Consider the following 21,620-nt stretch of genomic DNA (forward strand, 5'->3'; position numbering starts at 1 on the left):
ATAAAGACGAAAATGCTCAACAGATCATTGTATTACTTACATCGTTCTGTTTAGCCGTTCTCCTAATATGCAGGAGAATAGGATTCTTGCCAAACCCTCCTCCCGCCCTCCAGCTGCTAATTGACAATTGATTCTGTTCAGCTTCTCTGTCACTACTTTATGCCACAGATAGGACAGCATAAACCTGCTGAGTTTCTTTAAATGTAAAAGCCATAATGTGCACATATTAAAAATGGCAAGCATCAGTGACATTGTGCTGTTGTGATAATAGCCCAGAGGTAACATTCCAATGATATATAGTTGTGACCCTAGTAACCACTGGTATAATTTTGACGCTGACACCAGCTTCCTGCAATACTTTGACATCCCTGGTCTCACTGAGGCGTACATGTGGCCAATTTGTCTTGTTAAGTTTGTTTCAAAATGAATTTGTGAACGCCTGCGGAGATATAAGGATGTCTTCTGTAGGGAACTTGTGCAGGTAAATATAGCACGGACCACCACATAAGAGAAAATAAGAAGAAGCAATATTTTTCAGATGACATCACAAGTGCCAGGCAGCTCGAGGTGTTGAAATGCAGTCTGATAACGTTAAGAGAGTAATCTGGTCAGCAGATGAGAAACAGTAAGACATTGGCTGTGCATGCAATTGATTTTACTCGGCCATACTCATAAGATAGGCATTTCCCTCACTGCCCTTGGATTGGCCAGGCATCCATGTTTAATTCAGTAATTAGAATATAAGGCTGCTGCCAGATACCTCCTGGAATCAAATATACAAGGTACTTCTTTTCTGTCCCATTGCTGGCCTCAGGGGTCCGGAGATCAAAGATTCCATTGATTGCTTGGGCTTCCTTCAGGGACTCTGTTTTCCTCAGAGGCTCCAGGAATTATACTGATAGGCTAACTGGGGTTCTTTGAAATTGGCCCTAGTGTGTGTCTGAGATATTAGGGAAATTAGATTTTGGTTCCCAATGGGACACAAACTGATGTGAAAGGTGATAAATCTGTGTATAGTGCTGTAGAGAACATACTGGAGCTATGTAAGCTATGGGAGATAAATAAGAAAAGGACAGCTATGACCTTATTTCCACTATGTTCAGTTAGAAAGATTTCTAACAGATTTAATATTATATCCTTCTTTACAATGTCACAGCCCATTACCTTTCCTTTCCTCACACACTTTAAAATAATGTACTCCTTACATTGACGTCATTTCATGTCCTGTACTATATGGCTCTAAATGAGAAACCTAAAATACTTTTTGACTTATTCTGGAAAACTGTAGAAAAGAAAACAAATGCACTAGACAACGGTGTAATACATTACCCGAGAGAATGCACGAAAATTCATTGTCTTATCTAACCTGCGTAAAAAGAAACTGATGGATGATGACTACTGTAGATCAAAGTGGAGGTCTAAGTTTTATTTATTGCAAAAAAGAAAAACACTGAAGCAATTTTGAAACAGTCTTCTAATGGTCTCTAATTGTTTACAGTTCCTATGTAGACCTATGTGTCTCCATGGTTACAGACTACAAACTGTGTAGTCTGATCTAATCCTCCAGTCATGGATTCAGATGGTTTTCAAGAACTAGGGAACAGAGGGAGTAGGATCAGACTACACAGTTCATAATCTGTAACCATGGAGACAAATAGATCTGCATAAGAACTGTACACACAAAACAGTGTGAGATTTTTTTAATCAAAACGTATTACTTTTTTTTTTTTTTTTTTTTTTTAATGATCTGGTGCAATAAATAAATATAGAAGTGAAAATCACCGGGGCCATGTACATACTGTTCTTGTAATCAGATATGCAGTGATTCCTGTGTTTACTGGTGCAGCAGGGGTTAACATGCATGGTGGTCCAGTGGGAAATAGAAGATGTGGAAAGCAACTGTAATCTGCGGTGGTCCAGTCTAGCCTTAATCTCCAGTGTCTGGCAGAGCTCCAGTGGTTGAGACTAATAATGTTACAACATCCACACAATGATAACATTTCCAGCTTCACCTACACGATAAGTCAATGTATACTTTCCAGCCGAATGGTGGAAAAGAAGTTCACACGCTTTACTTTTACAAATGTGAAACCTTGGATTATAAGTAACTTGGTTTGAGCTTGCCAGTGATTGGACGCCTTCTAGCTCTCCTCCACTGCCCGTCCATGTCATCGCTACTTCCCTCTGACCCCTGAATTAACCCCTTCAGGCAGCCGGCACTAGTACAAGCTGGTACCAGCACCAACAGGTTCGCAGCCACCTGACGAGTTGTGTGTGGAGGGAGAGTTACCTGAATAACCCTTTCTTTTCTGATTGTTTTTTATTAAACTGAACTGAGTGTTCTTTATTGATACAAAACACCTTACCTACCTTATTTTTGGCTTGTGGAACAAATGGTCTTTCCTATGGGAAAATTTGCTTTGATATAAAGGGATTTGGATTACAAGCATGTTCCTGGAACAAGGTTTCACTGTACTCTCTAGCACCATGTAGCAGAAGCAGGTCCTGGTGGATTTAACAAAAGTAAATCCAACCAGGTAAATGGGAGCAGGGCTTTATTTAAGACCAGCATACGAGTAGGCTGGTCTAAATAAATCTTCCTTTTATACGCATATGAGGCTCTGCATGCTTCTCCATTATTTCCTGGATACTGTAATCTGACATTTCCCTTGTCAGCTGACTCTCATCCATTATAGAATGTTTACGTACTACCTTAGTATTTAACATTTTGGCTCACAGTCTTTTTGAGAACTTCAGACATGTTGGTAACTACTGCCAGAGAAAACAGCTTAGCGCCAATTCTCATCATTGTATTACTCTTTTCCCTTCGAAGACTGCATATAAACTACAGAAAATAGAGTACAGTGCTTGTATCCCTTCATTTTAGGAATTTGTGGGAGTCCCAAGACCCTGGTCTGACACGTCTGATATTAGAGTACATACAGATTGGAGGTATTCTCTAGATTCCTACACAATAGGTATTAGTAGGGAGGTTAAGCATCAAGGAACACAGATATCAATGAGTGAGTTCATTGTAAGGTCTTGTAGAATGTGTGTGTGTGTGTGTGTGTGTGTGTGTGTGTGTGTGTGTGTGTGTAAATGTATGTTGCCCGCCCTAATTGAGTCTGTACAGAGGCATGGCACTTATGCAGATGTCTCACTCCTACAACATTTCTCGAGTAGTTCAGCTTTTTAACTAAGCCCATGACACACACAGTTCTCTTGGCTGGTATAGACTAGAGGCATACTGTAGGCTAAAATGTGAGTAAAAAGAACACAAAACCAGCTTTTGTGTGTACCCTTCCTGGCAGTCACAAGTGAACGGTGCCATTGTTGTGCCTTGATCTGCTGTGTAGAGAACATATGTGACAGGCCTGTCCTCCAAGACATAAAAGAAGCTGACAGAGTAAGAAGTTTATTTGCTGTGGGTAAGCAGAACAGTTTGATTTGTGAATGGAGAAGTTTCCGCAAATGGATTTCGCTGAGCAAACACACTGACGAAGAAGACGCTGGAGAAATAAGTAGCCTCAGTTTACCATGGAGCTCTGCTGTCCACGATGTTTATGGAGAAGGCAGGGTACGTATTGCACATTGATCCCAAGCATCCCTTTCTACTATTGTATAATGCACATATGATGGTGCGCAGAGAATTGATGGGAATAATATCACAGGATCTGTATAAAGGTTCTCAGTGTCTTATCCTCCTGGCTGACTGCTTCATGGATAATGCGGCCTATTAACCTCGCAGATCCATTTGTCAATGTCTGAACCTTAGGACAACCAGGGAAATTATTCTAAGAATCTGTCCTCCAGATACACAGACCAAACACATCTTCAAGTTTAATTGCATCTGCTGTTATCATTGAACTATGGTCGGGTGTAGACATTAGGTTTTGGATACTGCAAGTTTTAACAAATTTCACCAACAATCTAATGTTCAATGGAATTGATTGAAGTCTCATTCTAAGACTCCTGGGCCCTGTCAATAAAACCAGAGATCCTGCTAGTTGGTCTGTCAACCTCTCACAAGGGGATCTTTAGCTGCCTATAACCCTCGCTCTATTAAAATGGGGTCTGGAGGATGTTGGGGCTCATCAGAAAAGCTGTTTGAAAATTATTTAGGAAGCCCCCGTAGAATAAGTTGGTTTGTTAGGCCAAGCGGCGAAGTGTCTGAAAGACACCTAAATTTGTGTTCAGTACAGCTGACATTAGGGGGCAACATGAAGCATGGGGGGTAAAGCACAAACCAAGGCAAAACATTTGGAGATCTGCCCTCTATTTTCATGAGCAATGGTGTTATTATTTAGAATTCATAAAGTATTTGTTTCATTCCTGACCCGGTATGTTTCCTTTTTAAGCCCATCATGTAACATTTTAGAAAGCTAGCATTGTTGGGTAATTTGTCACAGACCCTGAGAACAACTATCAAAAAGTTTTCATGTTGCATTATCCTACATTCTTGGCTCGATCCTTCTCTTATTCACTCAAATATTTCACTGTGCCCTTTTATTCATCAGATATGTTTTGTTCATTGTATTTCATACTGGTGACTGTATTTTTTACATTTTTTTCCCCTAAAATACGTAATTGTTCCCCAAATGTTCAATGAATAAAATTGTAACAGACAGCAATACCTGACATCATTGTGTAGGTACCATGTGGCTCTAGTATAGTTACCATCTGCAGTAAGTTCTTTTGTTTACGGTATGGCAGGGTAGAGGGTGGATATAGACGCGGCGGTCCATTTACCTCCCCGGTTCCAGCGCCGGTTCCCGGATCGCGCCGCCCCGTTGTCCCATCCCGCTGACGCTTCCTGGTCTGAGCTACGGCTTCAGACGTGACGTCTCAAAGCTGCTCAACCATTCAGCGGTCACAGCTCAACCATTCAGCCTTGAGATGTCACGTCTCAAGCCGCAGCTCAGACCAGGAAGCGGCAGCAGGATGGGAGAACGAGGCAGCGATCCGGGACCCAGCGCTGGAACCGGGGAGGTAAGTGAACCGCTGCATCTATATCCACCCCCTCTCCGGCCATACCGTAAAAATACCCCTAGCCCGGAGTAACAATTTTATATTAAATGGGTTATCCATTGTTAGAAAAACATGGCCACTTTCCTCCAGAGACAACACCACTCTTGTCTCAAGTTCAGGTGTGGTTTGCAATTAAAGTGACTCTGTACCCACAATCTGCCCCCCCCCCCAAACCGCTTGTACCTTCTGATAGCTGCTTTTAATTCAAGATCTATCCTGGGGTCTGTTCGGCAGATGATGCAGTTATTGTCCTAAAAAACAACTTTTAAACTGGCAGCCTTGTGCCCAAAGGTTGGGACTTAGATTGTGTATGAATTAGGCTGGCACAACCTCTCTGTCCCTCCTCCCCGCCCTCCTTATCATTAGGAATGATCCAGGCAGATTGTCTCGTATTTGTCAGCTGTGTGAATACTGAACATGGGCTGGATCGTTAAGGCACCTGTGCAATGTTCAGACAGGAGAAAATGTTCCAGTGGCATTCCTAATGGTACAGAGGGTGGGGAGGAGGGACGAAGGCGTGGTGAAAAGTTATGGCACAGATACTCTAAGCCCCGGCCATTGGGCACGGGGCTGCAAGTTTAAAAGTTGTTTTTTAGGACAATAACTGCATCCCCTGCCGAACGGACCCCAGGACAGATCTTGGATTAAAAGCAGCTATCCGAAGGTACAAGTGCTTTGGGGGGGTCAGAATGTGGGTACAGAGTCGCTTTAGGGTGCGTTCACACCTACAAGATCTGCAGCAGATCTGCAGCAGATTTGATGCTGTGATCAGTTATTTAAATGAAATCTGCTGCAGAAAATCTGCTGCAGATCCTGTAGGTGTGAACGCACCATTAAGCTCCATTAACTTCAATGGAACTGAGTTGCATAACCCCACCCAAAGGGGAGACAAGAGTGGTGCTGTCTCTGGAAGAAAGTGGCCATGTTTTTATAAAGCTTAATAACCCTCTTTAAGGACATAACTTCTTTTAGGCCACGTCCACACATTCTATTTTTGCAGTCTGGGCTACCGCCCAAGGCACAGACCATGGCATTCAGAGTTGTGTGCATTGGTCCATAGACTGCAACTGGAAAATCTGTGAGTTCCTGGAAACTCTCACTTGCTGAACATACTCATCTATGTCTTTTCCTACAAATCCCTATGTTACTGGGCTGCACTGCAAACATTATGGAGAAATGTTCTATATAATTTGCTGGGGTATAATGAGAAAAATTGTATTCTTAGAATCTCCCTAATTCCCCTTCTCAAAGGCAAGTGTGAGGTAAATCTCATCCAGTGCTGAGCCGTCTAGTTTGGCTACATTTGACTCTGTACAATAAACCAATACCCTGACAATAGAATGAAAAAAACTCCATCTTCATACTGAAAGTGAAGTATTTCTAATGTCATTTCAGAGCAGAAAGTTGTAGCCTGGGAGTATTATTCATGATGCCAGTGTGTCTGCCAGGTATTAATGTGAGATTTCTTGTAGCGTGTCATGTTTTGACATTATTGGGTCAGCAGCGGTAGATGCCAGGGAGGATTGAAGGCTCCTATTAGAGTACGTAAGCTGTGTAGATGTCTGTGTGAGGCGGAATTATTAAATGATAGAAAGTGCTGTGGTGCTGTGTATTGTGATAGAACTATCCAGTACACAATCTCCAATGTGTGCTGAGAATAGATGCTTCCACATTCCCCGCTTGGTATGGAGGCCACTTGTGTATTGTTCTTTAGACCCAGGCTCTATAATGGGCACAGTGATTCCCCTGTCAGTATAAGCTGTGTGCATCTCATTTGGTGCCTTTTGTATGACCTTTTTCTTCTGGTGCCTGTTTACATACACTTCAGCCAAATTCTCACACCGTCATTACAGCAAGAGACCTTTACTACAGCCGGAAGACATCAGAGCTGCTTTCTGTTCCAAAAGAATAATGAGCATAGTCCAGATATCCCAGAGCAGCGCTCCCTCCCATAATGTGCTGAGGGTAGAGAGTGACAAAGCCGTCATTTAGCATAATAAGACATTGGTATATGCCACTTACATGGTCTGTACTTGTATCTTTACTGGGAGGTATAGTCAGCATTGATCTTATGTTGTGCTATTCATTTATACACTATACAGTATACGGGAAGATATACAGATTGCTTGATCCAAAACTCATAGAAGACACTTGCAGATATGAGACATGTAAACCATGTATGTTGGACAATATAAACTCACTCTATGGTTTTTGCAGAAAAAAAGTGGCACCTGAGTTGTGTGGCAGCTGCTTATCTCTACACTGTATGTTCAGGTCAAGTTATTCTATAACATGAGTGATGGGTACAGATGAGCAAATCAATTCTGCTTAAACTAGATTCAAGCCAAATTGCATTAAAAAAAATTGATTTGGTAGAATTCAAACTTTTTGGGATTCATTTTGCATTTGCTTCATCCCTACTCTTGTACATTGAGAAGATTCTGTGTACTAGTAAGCGGTTATGCTATATGCATACCAGCTTCCACTGACCACATTCAGTGCTCAGCTCAAGTGCTTAAAGGGGTACTCCAGCAGGGGGGCACTTTTTTGCTGGTATCGGCATGACGCCCACTCACCTCCCCGGTTCCAGCGGCGGGTCCCGCATTGCGGCGCTCCGGTGGCCGTTTCCCGACCGCTTCCGGGTGTCTGACGCGGGCCCGAGATGATACGTCTCAGGTCCGCTCAGCCAGTCAGTGATAGAGGCGGGATCTGAGCGGACTTGAAATGGATCCCCCCTCCTGGCTGAGCGGACCTGAGACCCGGAACCGGCCACCGGAGCGCCGCGATGAGGTACCCGCCGCTGGAACCGTTGAGATGAGTGGACGTCGTTTCCCTTAGCCACCTCCTCTCCGGTCCCAGCAAAAAAGTGCCCCCCCCCCGCTGGAGTACCCCTTTAAAGGAACAGGGATTCCTTCCTTAGTCAGGAGTACCTGCTTCTATACATACTTTGCATGGGCAATCATTGGGCCATTGGGGCACTTCTGAACCTTAGTCCAGATTTAATATGAATCTGGAACAATTATAGGAGATTTGCTCATCCTGTGGATTATAGCTGGCAGCAGAATAATAATTTTAGAGCTAAGTATATAGCTAGCTTAGAGGCAAATGTGGTGACTAGGAACGTGCTGCTAGATGGCTGACAAATCAGGCAATGAGAACGCTTCTAGGTTGATGTGCGAATAAGTGATTTATAACATGGAATTTCACAGTGGATTTAGTGTGCATATTAGTTTCTTGCTCTAGGGAAGTTATATTGAGCTACTGGTAGATAACATCCTTATAAGTGTGTGCGGCATTTGTTTTTCAGACTCCATTGACCTCAGTCAGGAAGTCAATGAAGCGACATTAGACGTTATAACCTGCATTGACTTTTATGGAGCCGCATTGATTTCACAACCAAAAATAGGAGCTTAATTTTCGAAATGTTGTCAGCCCCTATTTCAGTTCCTATTTTACATTGCTAGGTAAATTTCCTTCCCTAAACCTGCACTTTTCACAGGTATTCAGTATAACTGTCTGTAAGGTGATAAGAGAAGGTGATAAAGCAAGTTAGGAGACCTTGACAATCGTGCTATGTGCAATTCTGAAACTGTGCAAATTTGGCAAAATCTTCATAAAGACGGGATATGTCCATTGGAAACCCCTTCATCCTTATAAAGATTTATAAATAGAAATTGCTATAAATAGAACTTGCTGAAAGTTCGGATTCGCACAAACCTGAACGTATTTATGTTTTCCAGCTCTATACATAACTGACTATGGAGGACCATGTGATAATACACGTCACCATGCCTTTATAGAGATTAACCGCACTGGGACAAGGAGCACAAGTTCAGTGGAGGAGGCACAGTGACATTCATAGTCACATACTCCGCCATTGTCAGCCATCTTATGGACAGGAGAGCTGTATGATCACATGGGGGGAGGCGGAACAGAGCTACATATCTATAAAGAACAGGTCTGCAGCAGGACATCAGTGACTAACTAACATGGCGAATGTTCATTTACAGAAAGAGATAAGAGAAACTGATTGCTGATCTCAGTGGGACCAGCCAAATGATAACACTGCTGGCTGCTGGTTAAAGCGCTCAGTGCAGTGAAATCCTAGGTGCATTGCTCCCTGGGAAACATGAGTATGCAAAAAAGAGCCTATGGAGCCTTATTTAGGAATCTCGAAACACAGTACTAGCCAGATATCCCTCCAGCAAGGAACCAGCCAAGGGGTGGCTCCTGTAGGGAAACCACTAAAACCACCATATTAAGGGGCCCTATGAGTCAATGTAATGACAAGGGAAAAACCAAGGCCAGGTATCCATCCATAGACAGTTGTTTTGGGGTGTTGCTCCTCATCAGTGTGGAGCAGGATTCTGGCTAGGTGGGAGCAATGCCTAGTAGAGCCATAAAAGAAACTGATTGCTGATCTCAGTGGGACCAGCCAAATGAATGAATACCTGGGCTTGGGTTTTTCTTTGTCATTACATTGACACATATTGCAAGATATATATTTTTTCCATGTTACACAGTGCTGTATACAAATCATGTCCCTATTGGGAGCCACAAAGGGTTGGCCACCTTTAGGCATGCAATGGTGATTTCTTCAACTGAAACAATTTATTGATATAAAAGCCAACACCAGTGGTGGGTATACCCCAACAGTAATGTCTCAATACCCATGAGCATCAATTACAGGCTGCCAACAGTGTCTAATGCTGTTCACAAGTGGACTTATTGTCTGTTGAGGCATGGCATCCCGCCATTCTTAAAGCACAGCCCTCAGGTTATTGAGGTTCTAGGGTAAAGAGTTACGAGCCTCTACACAGTGACCCAGCTGTTTCCATAGGATTTAGGTCTGGAGAAAGTGCATGCCACTCCATTTGGCCACATAGGGCCACTTAATATGGTGGATGGATACCTGGCCTTGGCTTTCCCTTGTCATTACATTGACTCATAGGGCCACTTAATATGGTGGTTTTAGTGGTTTCCCTACAGGAGCCACCCCTTGGCTGGTTCCTTCCTGAAGGGATATCTGGCTAGTCCTGTGTTTTTAAAATTCCTAAATAAGGCTCCATAGGCTCTTTTTTGCATACTCACATTTACAGAAAGATGCCTAAAGGTGGCCAACCCTTTGTGAGCTCCCAATAGGGACATGATTTGTATAAAGCACTGTGTAACATGGAAAAAATATATATCTTGCAATATTTCACACTGATTCGCTTAAGTAGCAATTCCCTAAAAACATTCGGAGAGCTTATTTGGCTTCCTATGAAATGGTGCTAGGGTGAGTTAGGGTATTAATACACATTATCATTTTGTGTAATAGTTTATGCAGAAAGGCAACGATCATCGGTTCTGCATGAGCCAAAAGGATGATACTGATATTGATGGTCTGCTGGCCATCGCTCTGTGTAATAGGAGTGGCGGCAGCAGACCAGCGCTATCTTTTATGAGCCCCGCCCTCGACCCCCCCCCCCTCGATCCTCTCCGCTTGCTGTCGGTACCTGTAATAGCACCAACAGCTAGTAGGCAACCAAGGACCAAGGACCAAGCAAGCACTGACAAGACAGGTTGGCACTCGCTTACTCCTAGTATCATCATATACGGCCCTTAGGGTGTGTCCCCACATTTAGGTTTATGGTGAAGTTTTCGAAGCCAAAGCCAGGAATGGACCATAAATTAAGTACATGTATTAAGAAAGGACTAAAACTTCTTGTTTTTTTAATCCATTCCTGGCTTTGCAGCGTATCCACTCTTGTAAAAATATAATTGTGTGCCCCCATTGTGGGTACAGGCTGACTTCTATATACTGTAGCTCTGAGAAACATGTTGGTGCTAAATAAAGAACAGGATGAAAATGCTTAGTGGATGCATGCTTTATGATTGCAGGAGTTGTGCTTTTTTAGTGCGTGGGCTGCGATAGTAATTCACATTGTACAGTGTTCTACCTACAGCTTAGAAAATTAGTTCAGGGAAGAGGATATTTGACCACAGGGGAGGCCTTTATTTGGAACAAATTGGACTCTCTCAGAATCAATTCTCCTCAGAGGAAGCCTCCCGCATCGCTGCGCTTTGTTCCTGCGCTTTAATTACCATTTTGTAAGTGTAATGACTCAAAGAACCTAAAGCTCCAGACAATCCATGCATCACACACCTGCTAACACTTCTGCATAATCCTCATGTATTGTTCCTGTAAGGGGCTGAGGAAGAGATGGAGACGTATAATGCGGCTGGTGAGGGAAGGAAACAGTGTTAAATCCGGCCAGACACATGTATCTGGCCAGTCCTAAACATAATGGTCATTTGCCTTAGACATGTAATGCTGGAGGATTAAACAAATTGACGGTCACTATGGTTACAAGCTCCCCAGATACAACTCTGTTAAGACAATCGTGTATAATTTGCTATTGTGTGCCAGGCTGAACCTTGTCTGTCACATTTCATAAATGCTAGTTGGATTTTCTGCTCTTGGACATATTTTATTGCTCTATAGAGATAGAATATCGTGTTATCACTTGTACTGACTAATAGAGTTATTACAGATTAAAACCACATCTGACTGAACAGCCTTTTTGTTGCATGGGCTAAAGCACAATGTAAAGTCATTAAGAAAAGCAAAATGATAAATGGTATGTAAGCCTCTTTGTGCCAACCTCCATATGTAGGGCGTCTTGTAGTTCACCCGTCACTATGGGGGATGCCTCCACCCAAATCTTGCTAGGAACTATGTTGAAATGCAAAAGGATCTTCCTCTTCTGCCAGGGGTCGACTCAGAAAACCCCTCACCTAAGCTGTCCCTTTCCCTTATTACATGTCCCCTCCCCCTTCTTCAGGTCCTTGGTGAGAAAGTCTTTTTCTCTGCAACCCCTCTTCCTGATTGCATATACATACAGAAACAAGAGGTGCTGGGAGCTGTACACCAGTGTACTTTATGAATTTCTGATACCTGTTACCATCAGCTATAGTATTTAATATACATGGTGCTTCTCCTTCAGGTTATATTAAGATTGATTGTGACAACCTTACAATTACTACAGGACTAAACAGCATCGTGAATGCTTTAGGACAAATACCATGCTGGGTGTCCTAATCACATAATGAAATGACAAAACAGTCTACCCACAGACATAGGACTTTGGTATTTGGCTTTTGGCAGAATGAGCAGACAATGAAAAGCTGCACTTTTTGATTTCCACAGTTACCAAAGGCTAAAAGTTGCACCACAGAGATTTCACCTTTACTTCTCCACTATATTAACCATGTGTTCAGCCCAGCCCAGCATATACACTACTTACATACAGTTAGAAATGCTTGGCTTGCAGGTGAAATTTACGGAAAATTTCACATTACAGTGATATTATATGAAAGTAGGGCATTTATATAGAAGCATGCAAAGGTGATTTCCTCAACTGAAACAATTTATTGATATAAAAGCCAACACCAGTGGTGGGTATACCCCAACAATAATGTCTCAATACCCTTGAGCATCAATTACAGCTTGCCAACAGTGTCTAATGCTTTTCACAAGTGGACTTATTGTCTGCTGAGGCATGGCATCCCGCCATTCTTAAAGCACAGCCCTCAGGTTATTGAGGTTCTGGGGTACAGAGTTACGAGCCTCTACACAGCGACCCAGCTGTTTCTATAGGATTTAGGTCTGGAGGAAGTGCAGGCCACTCCATTTGAGGTCCCCCAGTCTCCAGCAGCCATTCCCTAATGATGCGACCTTGATGAGTTGGAGTCTTTTTTTTATAAAGATGACATTAGGCCTGTGTTGTTCATGCAGAGGCACAATGGCTGGATTAATGATATTATTCAAGTAGTATGGGCTTATCACTGTACTAGTAGTGTAGGGCCTTTCTGTATTCTGTATGTAAGTTGTGCAAAAAGTACTGAAACATTGAACAGTTGGATATGTGCATTCAAAAATTTAGAAAAGGTCACATTAGGTTCACCTATAAAGGTAAATGTGCATCATGGGGCCATTGTTAAATGTATGGGGCAGTGGTTGTGGACGCTTGTGTTGATCAATATATAGGAACACAGCCTCTTGGTTGTAGTTAACACTAAATGACTATCCTTCTTTATTTCTAGTGATTACAGATGGCTCCCTTGACAGACCATCGCTCACTGATGACATGGGCAGTGATGAAGACTTGTACGATGACCTGCATGTATCAAGTCATCGCTATGGCGGAGGAGGAGAACAGCTAGCGATAAATGAGGTACGTCACATCTATTGCTATATTGCTGAAATAGTTAATGAAAGAAATATAATTTTTCGATGTTCCTTCCTTTAATGTATCTATTATTGAGAAAAAAAACCTACCTGGTGGCAACAGAGGTATTTTACAGTTTTTACTGCTATTATTGACCTCCCTATGTGGTGCACAACTCTTTCTCTTTATATATATTATTATTATTTTTTTTTTTTTTTGTGGGGCTTGTTATCTAGTACCTTAGAGCAAAACACATTCCATACTCCTTTCTGCTATACTATGATATAGTGCTGTAAAAAGTGCACTGTGCTGAGGGATTACCTGCATAGTTCAGCTGCTATAGATGGCATGTGGAGGAGAAGGGATTGCCCGTGGTTTAGGTTTGCAATGTGCTGTATGAGCAGAAAGGAAATAAGCAACAGCAGCAAAGCAAACAAAAGGTTACAGTGTGTCTTCTACTGTTTATGGACAGTGCAAATGGTAGGGAAGTATACAACCCAGGGCAAGCTGCTTCCCCTCTTCTGCACAGAGCACATGGTATGCCTTACCCTACTTCCTGTATTCTGTCTTGCTGGGGCTGTTACTAGAGATGGATTTCCCCTGAGGATAGGGGTTGGACATCAGATTGCATGGAGGGGAGACACCTAGTGGCAAAGACTTTATAAAAATTTGGAATCACATGGACCATCAAAGGGAGGAAAGTTACTTGAAACAATAGTGAACAGTTAAGGCTAGAGCTACATGGTGACATGTTTTGCACAATGGTAAGTCTAAGCTGTAAAACCAAAATAGGTGATACTTGTCTGTGACTTGGCTGTCACGTGGCTTTATTGCAGTTGTGATTGGACTTGCATTGAGGTCAGTGATTGAAAAGTCACATGTGACTTGCAACCTGCAACTTATCTTGACTTGCAACCTGCAATTATTATATTGCAGTCATGCTTTGTCACCAGTCATAATGTGTCATGATTCACTAATATTATGTGCAATACTGTCATCTTCACGTCGCACAACCAGCCCTCACCTAAAAGATAGTCCACGTACAGTATACAAACAGAGTCCATTAGAATGGGTTTCTGAATTATTAAAAGTATTCTAGAATGGTTTATGATCCATAAGAATCTCTTGGGAATAAGATTGGCTTCAGATGCATTCACTTTTGGCAACAGGGCCATAGTGGATCCCCATCAAATCCAGCTGTGGCTTGGCAAAGAAAACATCCTTGCCAGGCTTGTCGAAGCCCCCCAGGATGTATGGGCCCTGGCATATGTCTTCCTTGAGGACGTAGCAGTGTTCGCTGTGTAATTCAGCCATTGTTTGTAACTCTCAGATTGGGCTGTGTTTGTAAATAAGTCACCATGGCTAAAGTTGGGTTGTGGGGGAATTGTATGGTAAACTAAATAAAACTTACAAAAGAATGATATGTACCATCAGAGAGCCATGTGTTCTAATTGTCATCCTTTACCCCCCTCTTTCCTTTTCCATCTCTCACTGTCTCACTGCCTTGTGAAAATGTGGTGTATGCTCAACCGGTCACTTGCTAGACGCCACTTCTGTGGTGGTCGGTCGGAATATAGTTTAGCCAGATAGTATACTGTTGTGACACCAGTGTCGGTTGGGCACACAGGTATGGTGGCGCACCTGCTTTTAGTTTAGGGAGGCAAGCTATATCCTTTCCCCTGTGGTCGGTGACCTGCCGGGCTGTGAGGGGGTCCCTTGGGCAAATATCACAGTGGTCCGGGGTGGAGTTGTGACCCACGCAGACAATCGGTACCGCCACCCACAGAAAGGGGAAATCACCCAAGGATGTGGTTTCTACTGTGTAGGTGCTTGAACAAGAATCACTGAGTCCCGTTAGCATAAATAAATCTTCTTTAGTGAGAGTATACTTTATACAGCAGCTTACCCTGAGACGTTGCACTGCTAGCACGGGCTCACACTCTAATAGGTGCAGGTAACTTGAGTAAATGAATAAAAAGTCCAGCTTGCAGGAAACGATGAATTAAATGAAATTTATTCATATGCACTCTACAGTGCACACACCACGATACTACCCCCAGAAAAACTCCAAAACGTTTCAGATTCTGTAAGCACCCTTACAGCATCTGAAACGCATTGGCGTTTTTCTGGGGGTAGTATCGTGGTGTGTGCACTGTAGAGTGGATATGAATAAATTTCATTGAATTCATCGTTTCCTGCAAGCTGGACTTTTTGTTCATTTACTCAAATAACAGACTGTAGACTAGACAAGACAAGAACTATACTGAGGACCTTCAGAGCGGAAGAGTAGCGAGTAGATGAGAGAATTTGGTGTTGAGAGTTTATAACAGCGGGAAGGAGTTTGTACTGCAGGTTCAGAATAGAGAAGAGGAGTGTGTTGTGAGAGTCCCAACCAAGGTTGGAACTGTGCTCTGCCGGATCTTTAGAAGAAGAAAAGTAGAAATAGAACACTGTAGACTTGAGAGTATAGTTTTACTTGTGCCTGTGTTTTGACTTCTTGTCTTTACAGCACCTACTGCCCACCAGTGTTGGGCGACCTGTCCTAGAGGGTGACACAAGCCCCAGACCCTGTTACCTGGGATGAGCAGAGTGGCCAAGGTTCCCTGGTGACACCTGCGCTGCGAGATAAAATACATAAGCTTCTAGGAACTTTTGTCTATCTGGATCAGTTCCTCTTGTTATCAGCATACTGTCGTGCTCTTTTAGACTGGTTCTCGTTGTGGACTGGGGTTTTCTCTGACTTATCCTCTCCCTAGAGTAGCTTAATACTGCATAGTGTGTAGAAGTGCTGCTTTCAAGAAACTGGTGACTAAGTCTCCCATATACGTCTGCTCTGCTCAACCACTAGACTAAGCACTTGCTGAGTGTAGCTCTGGAGTGGGGACCTGGCAAAGCCAGGGCCCAGATGGACCACAATAGGAACCAACTTGTCTTGCTTCCTCTCTGTTCAGAAACGTGGCTAAGACTGACTAGTGTGGGTGTGTGCTTCCTCTTCCCATGTAACAACCTTCTACAGGTGATGCAACAATCCCTGTGAGTGGTGAAGAGAAGCATAGAAGAAAGGAGCTCAGAGACAGGCAGAAAAAAGAGAAGGTCCTCAGTGGTGCACAGATCACAATACACAATAACCCTTTGTTACCCACAGCTGTGCAAAACATAAGTACTGTTACATACAATAGTGACATCTTGTGGCGAAACATAGGTACTGCTTCTTCGCCACAGTTCAGTTACAATACAGACTTTTGCAAAGGGTGTAACTATAAGCAACACCCGTGGTGGGATACCACAAAAATGTACAGTGTGATCACCAGGTAAGCTCCAAGTGCATACACCAAATTATAGGTCACCATTAGAGATGAGCGAAGCGAATCTGGTGAATTAAGATTTGCTGCGAATCGCGCTGTCAATTTGTTCATTCTGCAAAGCGAATTCCCACCAATTCACTAAGGAAATTAGCAAAAAAATAAAATGGCAGCCGCACATGCTGTCTGGAGCATCCCTGGGTGGAGAAAGGGACTAACCATAATCCCTAGTGCCCGTCCGATCAGCTGCAGCCCCCTCTGTGATATCAGCACCTCACCCTCAACCTCTATATAAGGCGGTTCATCAACAGAGGCGGCCAGTCAGCTGTGTGTGGAGGAGAGAGCAGGATGGTAGCAGGCAGTAAGAGCAGAGCAGGGAGAGACTAATGGTCTTTTTAACACGGATCGATTATTGTTTAAATTTTCGCGATAACTATCGCATTTGAGCGATAGTGGGCTTGTGTAAACATAGCGAGCGATCAAGCGATGAGCGAGAAATCTTGGTCTTTCAAAGATGTTCTCACATCTTTGTTGGTCGTTCGCTGCAAAATCTCAGATTGCTTTGTGTAAACAGTCTTTCACAGATTCACCCTATGTGTGAGATGAGCTTAAGCGATCTTAAAATGATTTATCTTTTCGTCTAAACTCTGATCATTATAAAAACAAAATCGTTGCCTCAAAATCGTTATCGATCGATTAGGTGAATTATGCTCATAACATAGTAATTTAGGAACAGAGGAGGGCTAATTGTGGGTGATGTCAGCACCTCCCCCTCACCCTCTATATAAGGCGGTTCGGTAATGGAGGTGACCAGTTAGCTGTGTGAAGGAGAGAATAGGATGGCAGCAGGCAGTTACAGCAGAGCAGGGAAAGACTAACAGAGCAATATAGGGACAGAGAGGAGAGGAATGGCAGAAACTGGCTGATTGACATTTTTTTAAAATTGTGATTTCTCAATTTTTGACACTTTAACAACAACATGCTTTAACAAATTTGCCCTTTTGTAATAGTCCCAGTACTGTAGCTACAATTGTTTTGGTTGTTTTAATTAAATTCGTTAAGATTTGATTAGCGAATCTTAACGAGTTTGACCGAAAATTCACGAAGCTCCCCAAACGAATTTTCGGCTGCTTCGCTCAGGTTCTTCAGACCTGTATGTTTAGCCATACATTTTTTTTTACAGTATAGCAAAGAATGAGCATAGCAAAGAATGTATATAAATAATTACACAACATAAAGCTAAACTTTTAAATATTAATAATTTTTATTAGCATGATTAAAAAAAACTCATAAAAAATATTTTGTAGTGCAAAAAGGATCCAGTAATTAATGACAGCCAAGAAACCATAATGTAGAATTCACATGATCATCACAACATATATTATGTAAGCGTCTCAATCATTATGTATACCCATGCAGCGTATCCACATGGCCTCCTAGGTTCACTACATGCAAAACTGCATAATCCATATAGTATCTAGCAAGATCATAGAGACCGCTTACCCATCGTGGTATCTGGCGTCCGTAACCCCGACGCATGTTTCGCGTTTTGGTCACTTTCTCAAGAGGCGTGTCTAACTCCTGTCTCCCGCACTATTTATGCTGCAGAAGAGGATTCCTTCCGGGGAACGACGCAGGTCCCAGGAGGGGCCAGGGATCACGCCACTTCCTCCCGGCCTACGTCACTGGAACGCACGCCCGCCGGTCGAACGCAGGCAGGCATGCGCACAGCAGACTCAAGAGGCCATGTGTTTACCTTAAGGCTAGGTTCACACTACGTAAGTTTCCGTAAGTAAGCGGCCGGAGATTTACGTAGTTTGCGTACAATGGAAAGTATACGATCTACGGCTGCACAGTTCACACTATGTACGAATTTTCACCCGGATCGTATGCGGCGCCGTAAAAAATGAACCAGAACATTGTTTCGGGACGGAAATGCTGTAACTTACGCCCGTAGCGTAACATGCGGTCCCGTACGTAGTGGTGATTTCTTCTTTTTTCCACTTTGATTTGCCGATCCAAAAGGTTCTGTGGGGTGTCCGGGGCTAGCCGAAGATATCCCAGTAAAATACCGCTGTCAGATCGCTACGTACGCTGCTCGGGAAGCGTTCGTAGCTTACGGGCATAAGTTCGCGGACTGTACGTAGCCGGACGCAACTTGCATAAATCCCGGCCGGAGTTTTACACGTATATGTATATTTTCGCGGCCGGACATATACGTAGTGTGAACATAGCCTAGTATACTGCATGACTATACAGCTTCCTATATATATTACACCCAAAAGGCAAATCAATTATAATTACTAAATAAGGTGCATAAATCCTATATCAATGTAAACATTACTACTACTATTTTTCACTACATCATAACAAGCATAATTGAAAACATAAAAAACATAATCTCTACTAATCATGATTAAATTGTTATAAAGTGCATTGCATCATATATATATATATATATATATATATATATATATATATATATAGTGACAGTGCATAAAAGTGCGCAGTGAATAAAGTACTATGGTGATGCTGTCATTGATCTCATATCCCATATTAAATCACATTTCCTCTCTTTCTGTAACCTTCATCCATTTGTTCTGTCTCAGTATTCTTATTATTTTTGTACATAGGAATCCATTTCATGCTGCTTCAAAACTTTCCAAATAACTAAAATAAAATACAAGACACACAAGAGTTAAAAACATGCAATTAAAATTTGATGCACCTAAATTAACAGCATTTGCTGATGATCTGATGTTGTTCCTTGCCTTTCCAGCGAATGACTTGCCGATCTTCTATGATATGCTAAACCAGTTTGTCAGTTACTCGAGGTTTAAGGTGAACTTGTCCAAAAGTGAGTTGCTGGACCTCTCGGCCTCGCAATCCCTACGCTCCCAATTGCCTCATGATACATCGATAAAAGTCACCTCCAAACCAATCAAATACCTAGGCATACATATCGGCCGTACCCCAAAAACACTTTACCATCTAAATTACCCCCCACTGATTCACAAAATCCTTTCTGAGTTGAGACGTTGGGAACAACTGCCACTATCATTCCTGGGCAAATGCCACCTGATACGTATGTTCAGTTTTTCGAAATTGTTATACCCGATCCAAACCATCCCACTGCTGTTACGCCACCAGGATGTAGCCAGGGTACAGTCCGCCTTCTCCAGGTATATATGGTCTGGGAAAAGGCCTAGAATAGCAATGGCCAAGCTCCAATTACCCCGGGGAAAGGGGGGAATACATTTTCCTGACCTAAGAAGATACAATGTAGCGTGTCTTCTAAGACACTGTATAGATTGGATCCAGGGGTCAAACTTTTATTCCAATTGGGCTCTGGAGGCGGGATTGGCATCTCCTTGGTCGTTGTCGGCCTTACTTCATACTAAATATGCCGCCCTACCCCCAGAGGTCAAGAGCAACTTGTTTCTAAAGGATACTATAGCAACATCGAAAATAGTGCGGAAATTATACGGCCTACCCCAATTACTTTCCAGGTATCTTTCTCCATGGGGTCACCCAGAATTCCCTCAGGGGAGAAACACCCCGATGTTCCAAAAGTGGAGAGATGTTGGGATCACTTCCATACATCAGCTGTTTCACCACCAGGGGGGCAGACTTCTCACTTTCCCGGAGTTCTGTGGGAGGTTTTCGTTGCCTCCATCTCAGTTCTTAGCCTATTCTCAGCTGCTGGGGTTTTTGACCTCGCGGCTAAAAAATCTAGCACCTTTAACCAGACTGACTGAGATGGATAAGATGATTACTGTCCCGCCTTCGAACTCATCTCTGTCATACTTATACCATAAATTAGGGGACAGGTTCAATAAAAGGGCCACTTTATTTGATGATATTGATCTACCCTAAAAAATTTTATCGGGCTGGGCCACGGTACGCCGGGCGATACCCAGTGAGAGGTGGAGAGAATCGCAATATAGACTCATGCATAGAGCCATCTATGGTTTTATGGTATTCCTCCTCACCCCTTAGCCCCAGACAGGCTTCTGGCCTGCCCTAAGTGCCACCAGCCGAAAACGGACCTAACTCATGGCATATTGTCTTGCCCCCATACTTGTAACTTTTGGTCCCAACTGGTGAAGTTAATACAGGCCAAATGGAAATTGGAGCTCCCTATGTCGCCACAGCTTCTTCTCTTCCATTCGGCTCCGGAATCTATGCATATTCCATTGGCCCTCCACGCACTCCTGCTGGTGGCCAAAAGGTTTATACTGAGAGCATGGCTTCAGCCAGTCATGCCTTCCATGGCAGAAGTCCTTTCACAGATGAAACACTTTCTGTTTCTGGACAGGGTGGAGTGTGAAACCCTTAAGGAGAAGAGCACAGTTAATTTTTTTAAGAAATGGAGACGTTTTATCGAGCTCTTTTATACAGATATGGAAATTAAGGATCTGATAAGGGTGTTTAGGGGGACCAAATGGTACCTGACTTCTGATATTGCTGGAACATTAGGTCGTTTGAAAATGTAATAGTCTGATACCCGATTGTGCGCAATACTTACCGTAAAACATTTGTTTTCGTCTTTTTGTTTTATGTACCTGCATCTGTGGAAGGGGGGGGGGAGGGGGGAGTTCGGGGGGGAGGGGTTAGTTTGTTTTCTTAGAAGCATAGTTGGAACATATGACTATAGTGCCTTATGCTTTGTAAGCTGAATACAGTGTCCTTACTCACTACCATACTGATTTATGTGGGGCATCTATGAGTGTTACATTCTTTTCTTTACGGACACGAAATGTGAAGTGTCCTCTTTCTTGTGGTTTGATTTACTATATGTGGAAAAATAATAAAACAGTTAAAAAAAAAATAATAATTTGATGCACATAGAAAACTATAGGAATGAAGCAAAGCTTCTCTGTTCATTTAACCCATGGTGGGTCAGACTACCTAGCAGGTGTATCCATCGGCATTCTTTCTGAGCTAGAGTCTTCTTTTGATTTCCTCCTGTAATGCCGCCTACAACTTTCTCAATCCCTCTGACTTTAAAGGACCTTGGATCACTATTGTGGTACAGCTTAGGGCTATGTTCACACTACGTACATGTGCGGCTGAA

General features: G+C 42.8%; 1 protein-coding gene across 1 annotated transcript in view; it reads left to right on the forward strand.

Annotated features, from left to right (window-relative positions):
- Window positions 1-21,620, forward strand: part of LOC138795868 (uncharacterized) — a 122,710-nt gene that overhangs the window by 71,339 nt on the left and 29,751 nt on the right. The window contains 1 exon segment of the mRNA XM_069975532.1: window positions 13,117-13,247. Coding sequence (XP_069831633.1) covers window positions 13,117-13,247 — 131 coding nt within the window.

The sequence above is a fragment of the Dendropsophus ebraccatus genome, chromosome 6 (genome assembly GCF_027789765.1).
Source record: "Dendropsophus ebraccatus isolate aDenEbr1 chromosome 6, aDenEbr1.pat, whole genome shotgun sequence".
In the NCBI taxonomy this organism is placed as follows: domain Eukaryota; kingdom Metazoa; phylum Chordata; class Amphibia; order Anura; family Hylidae; genus Dendropsophus; species Dendropsophus ebraccatus.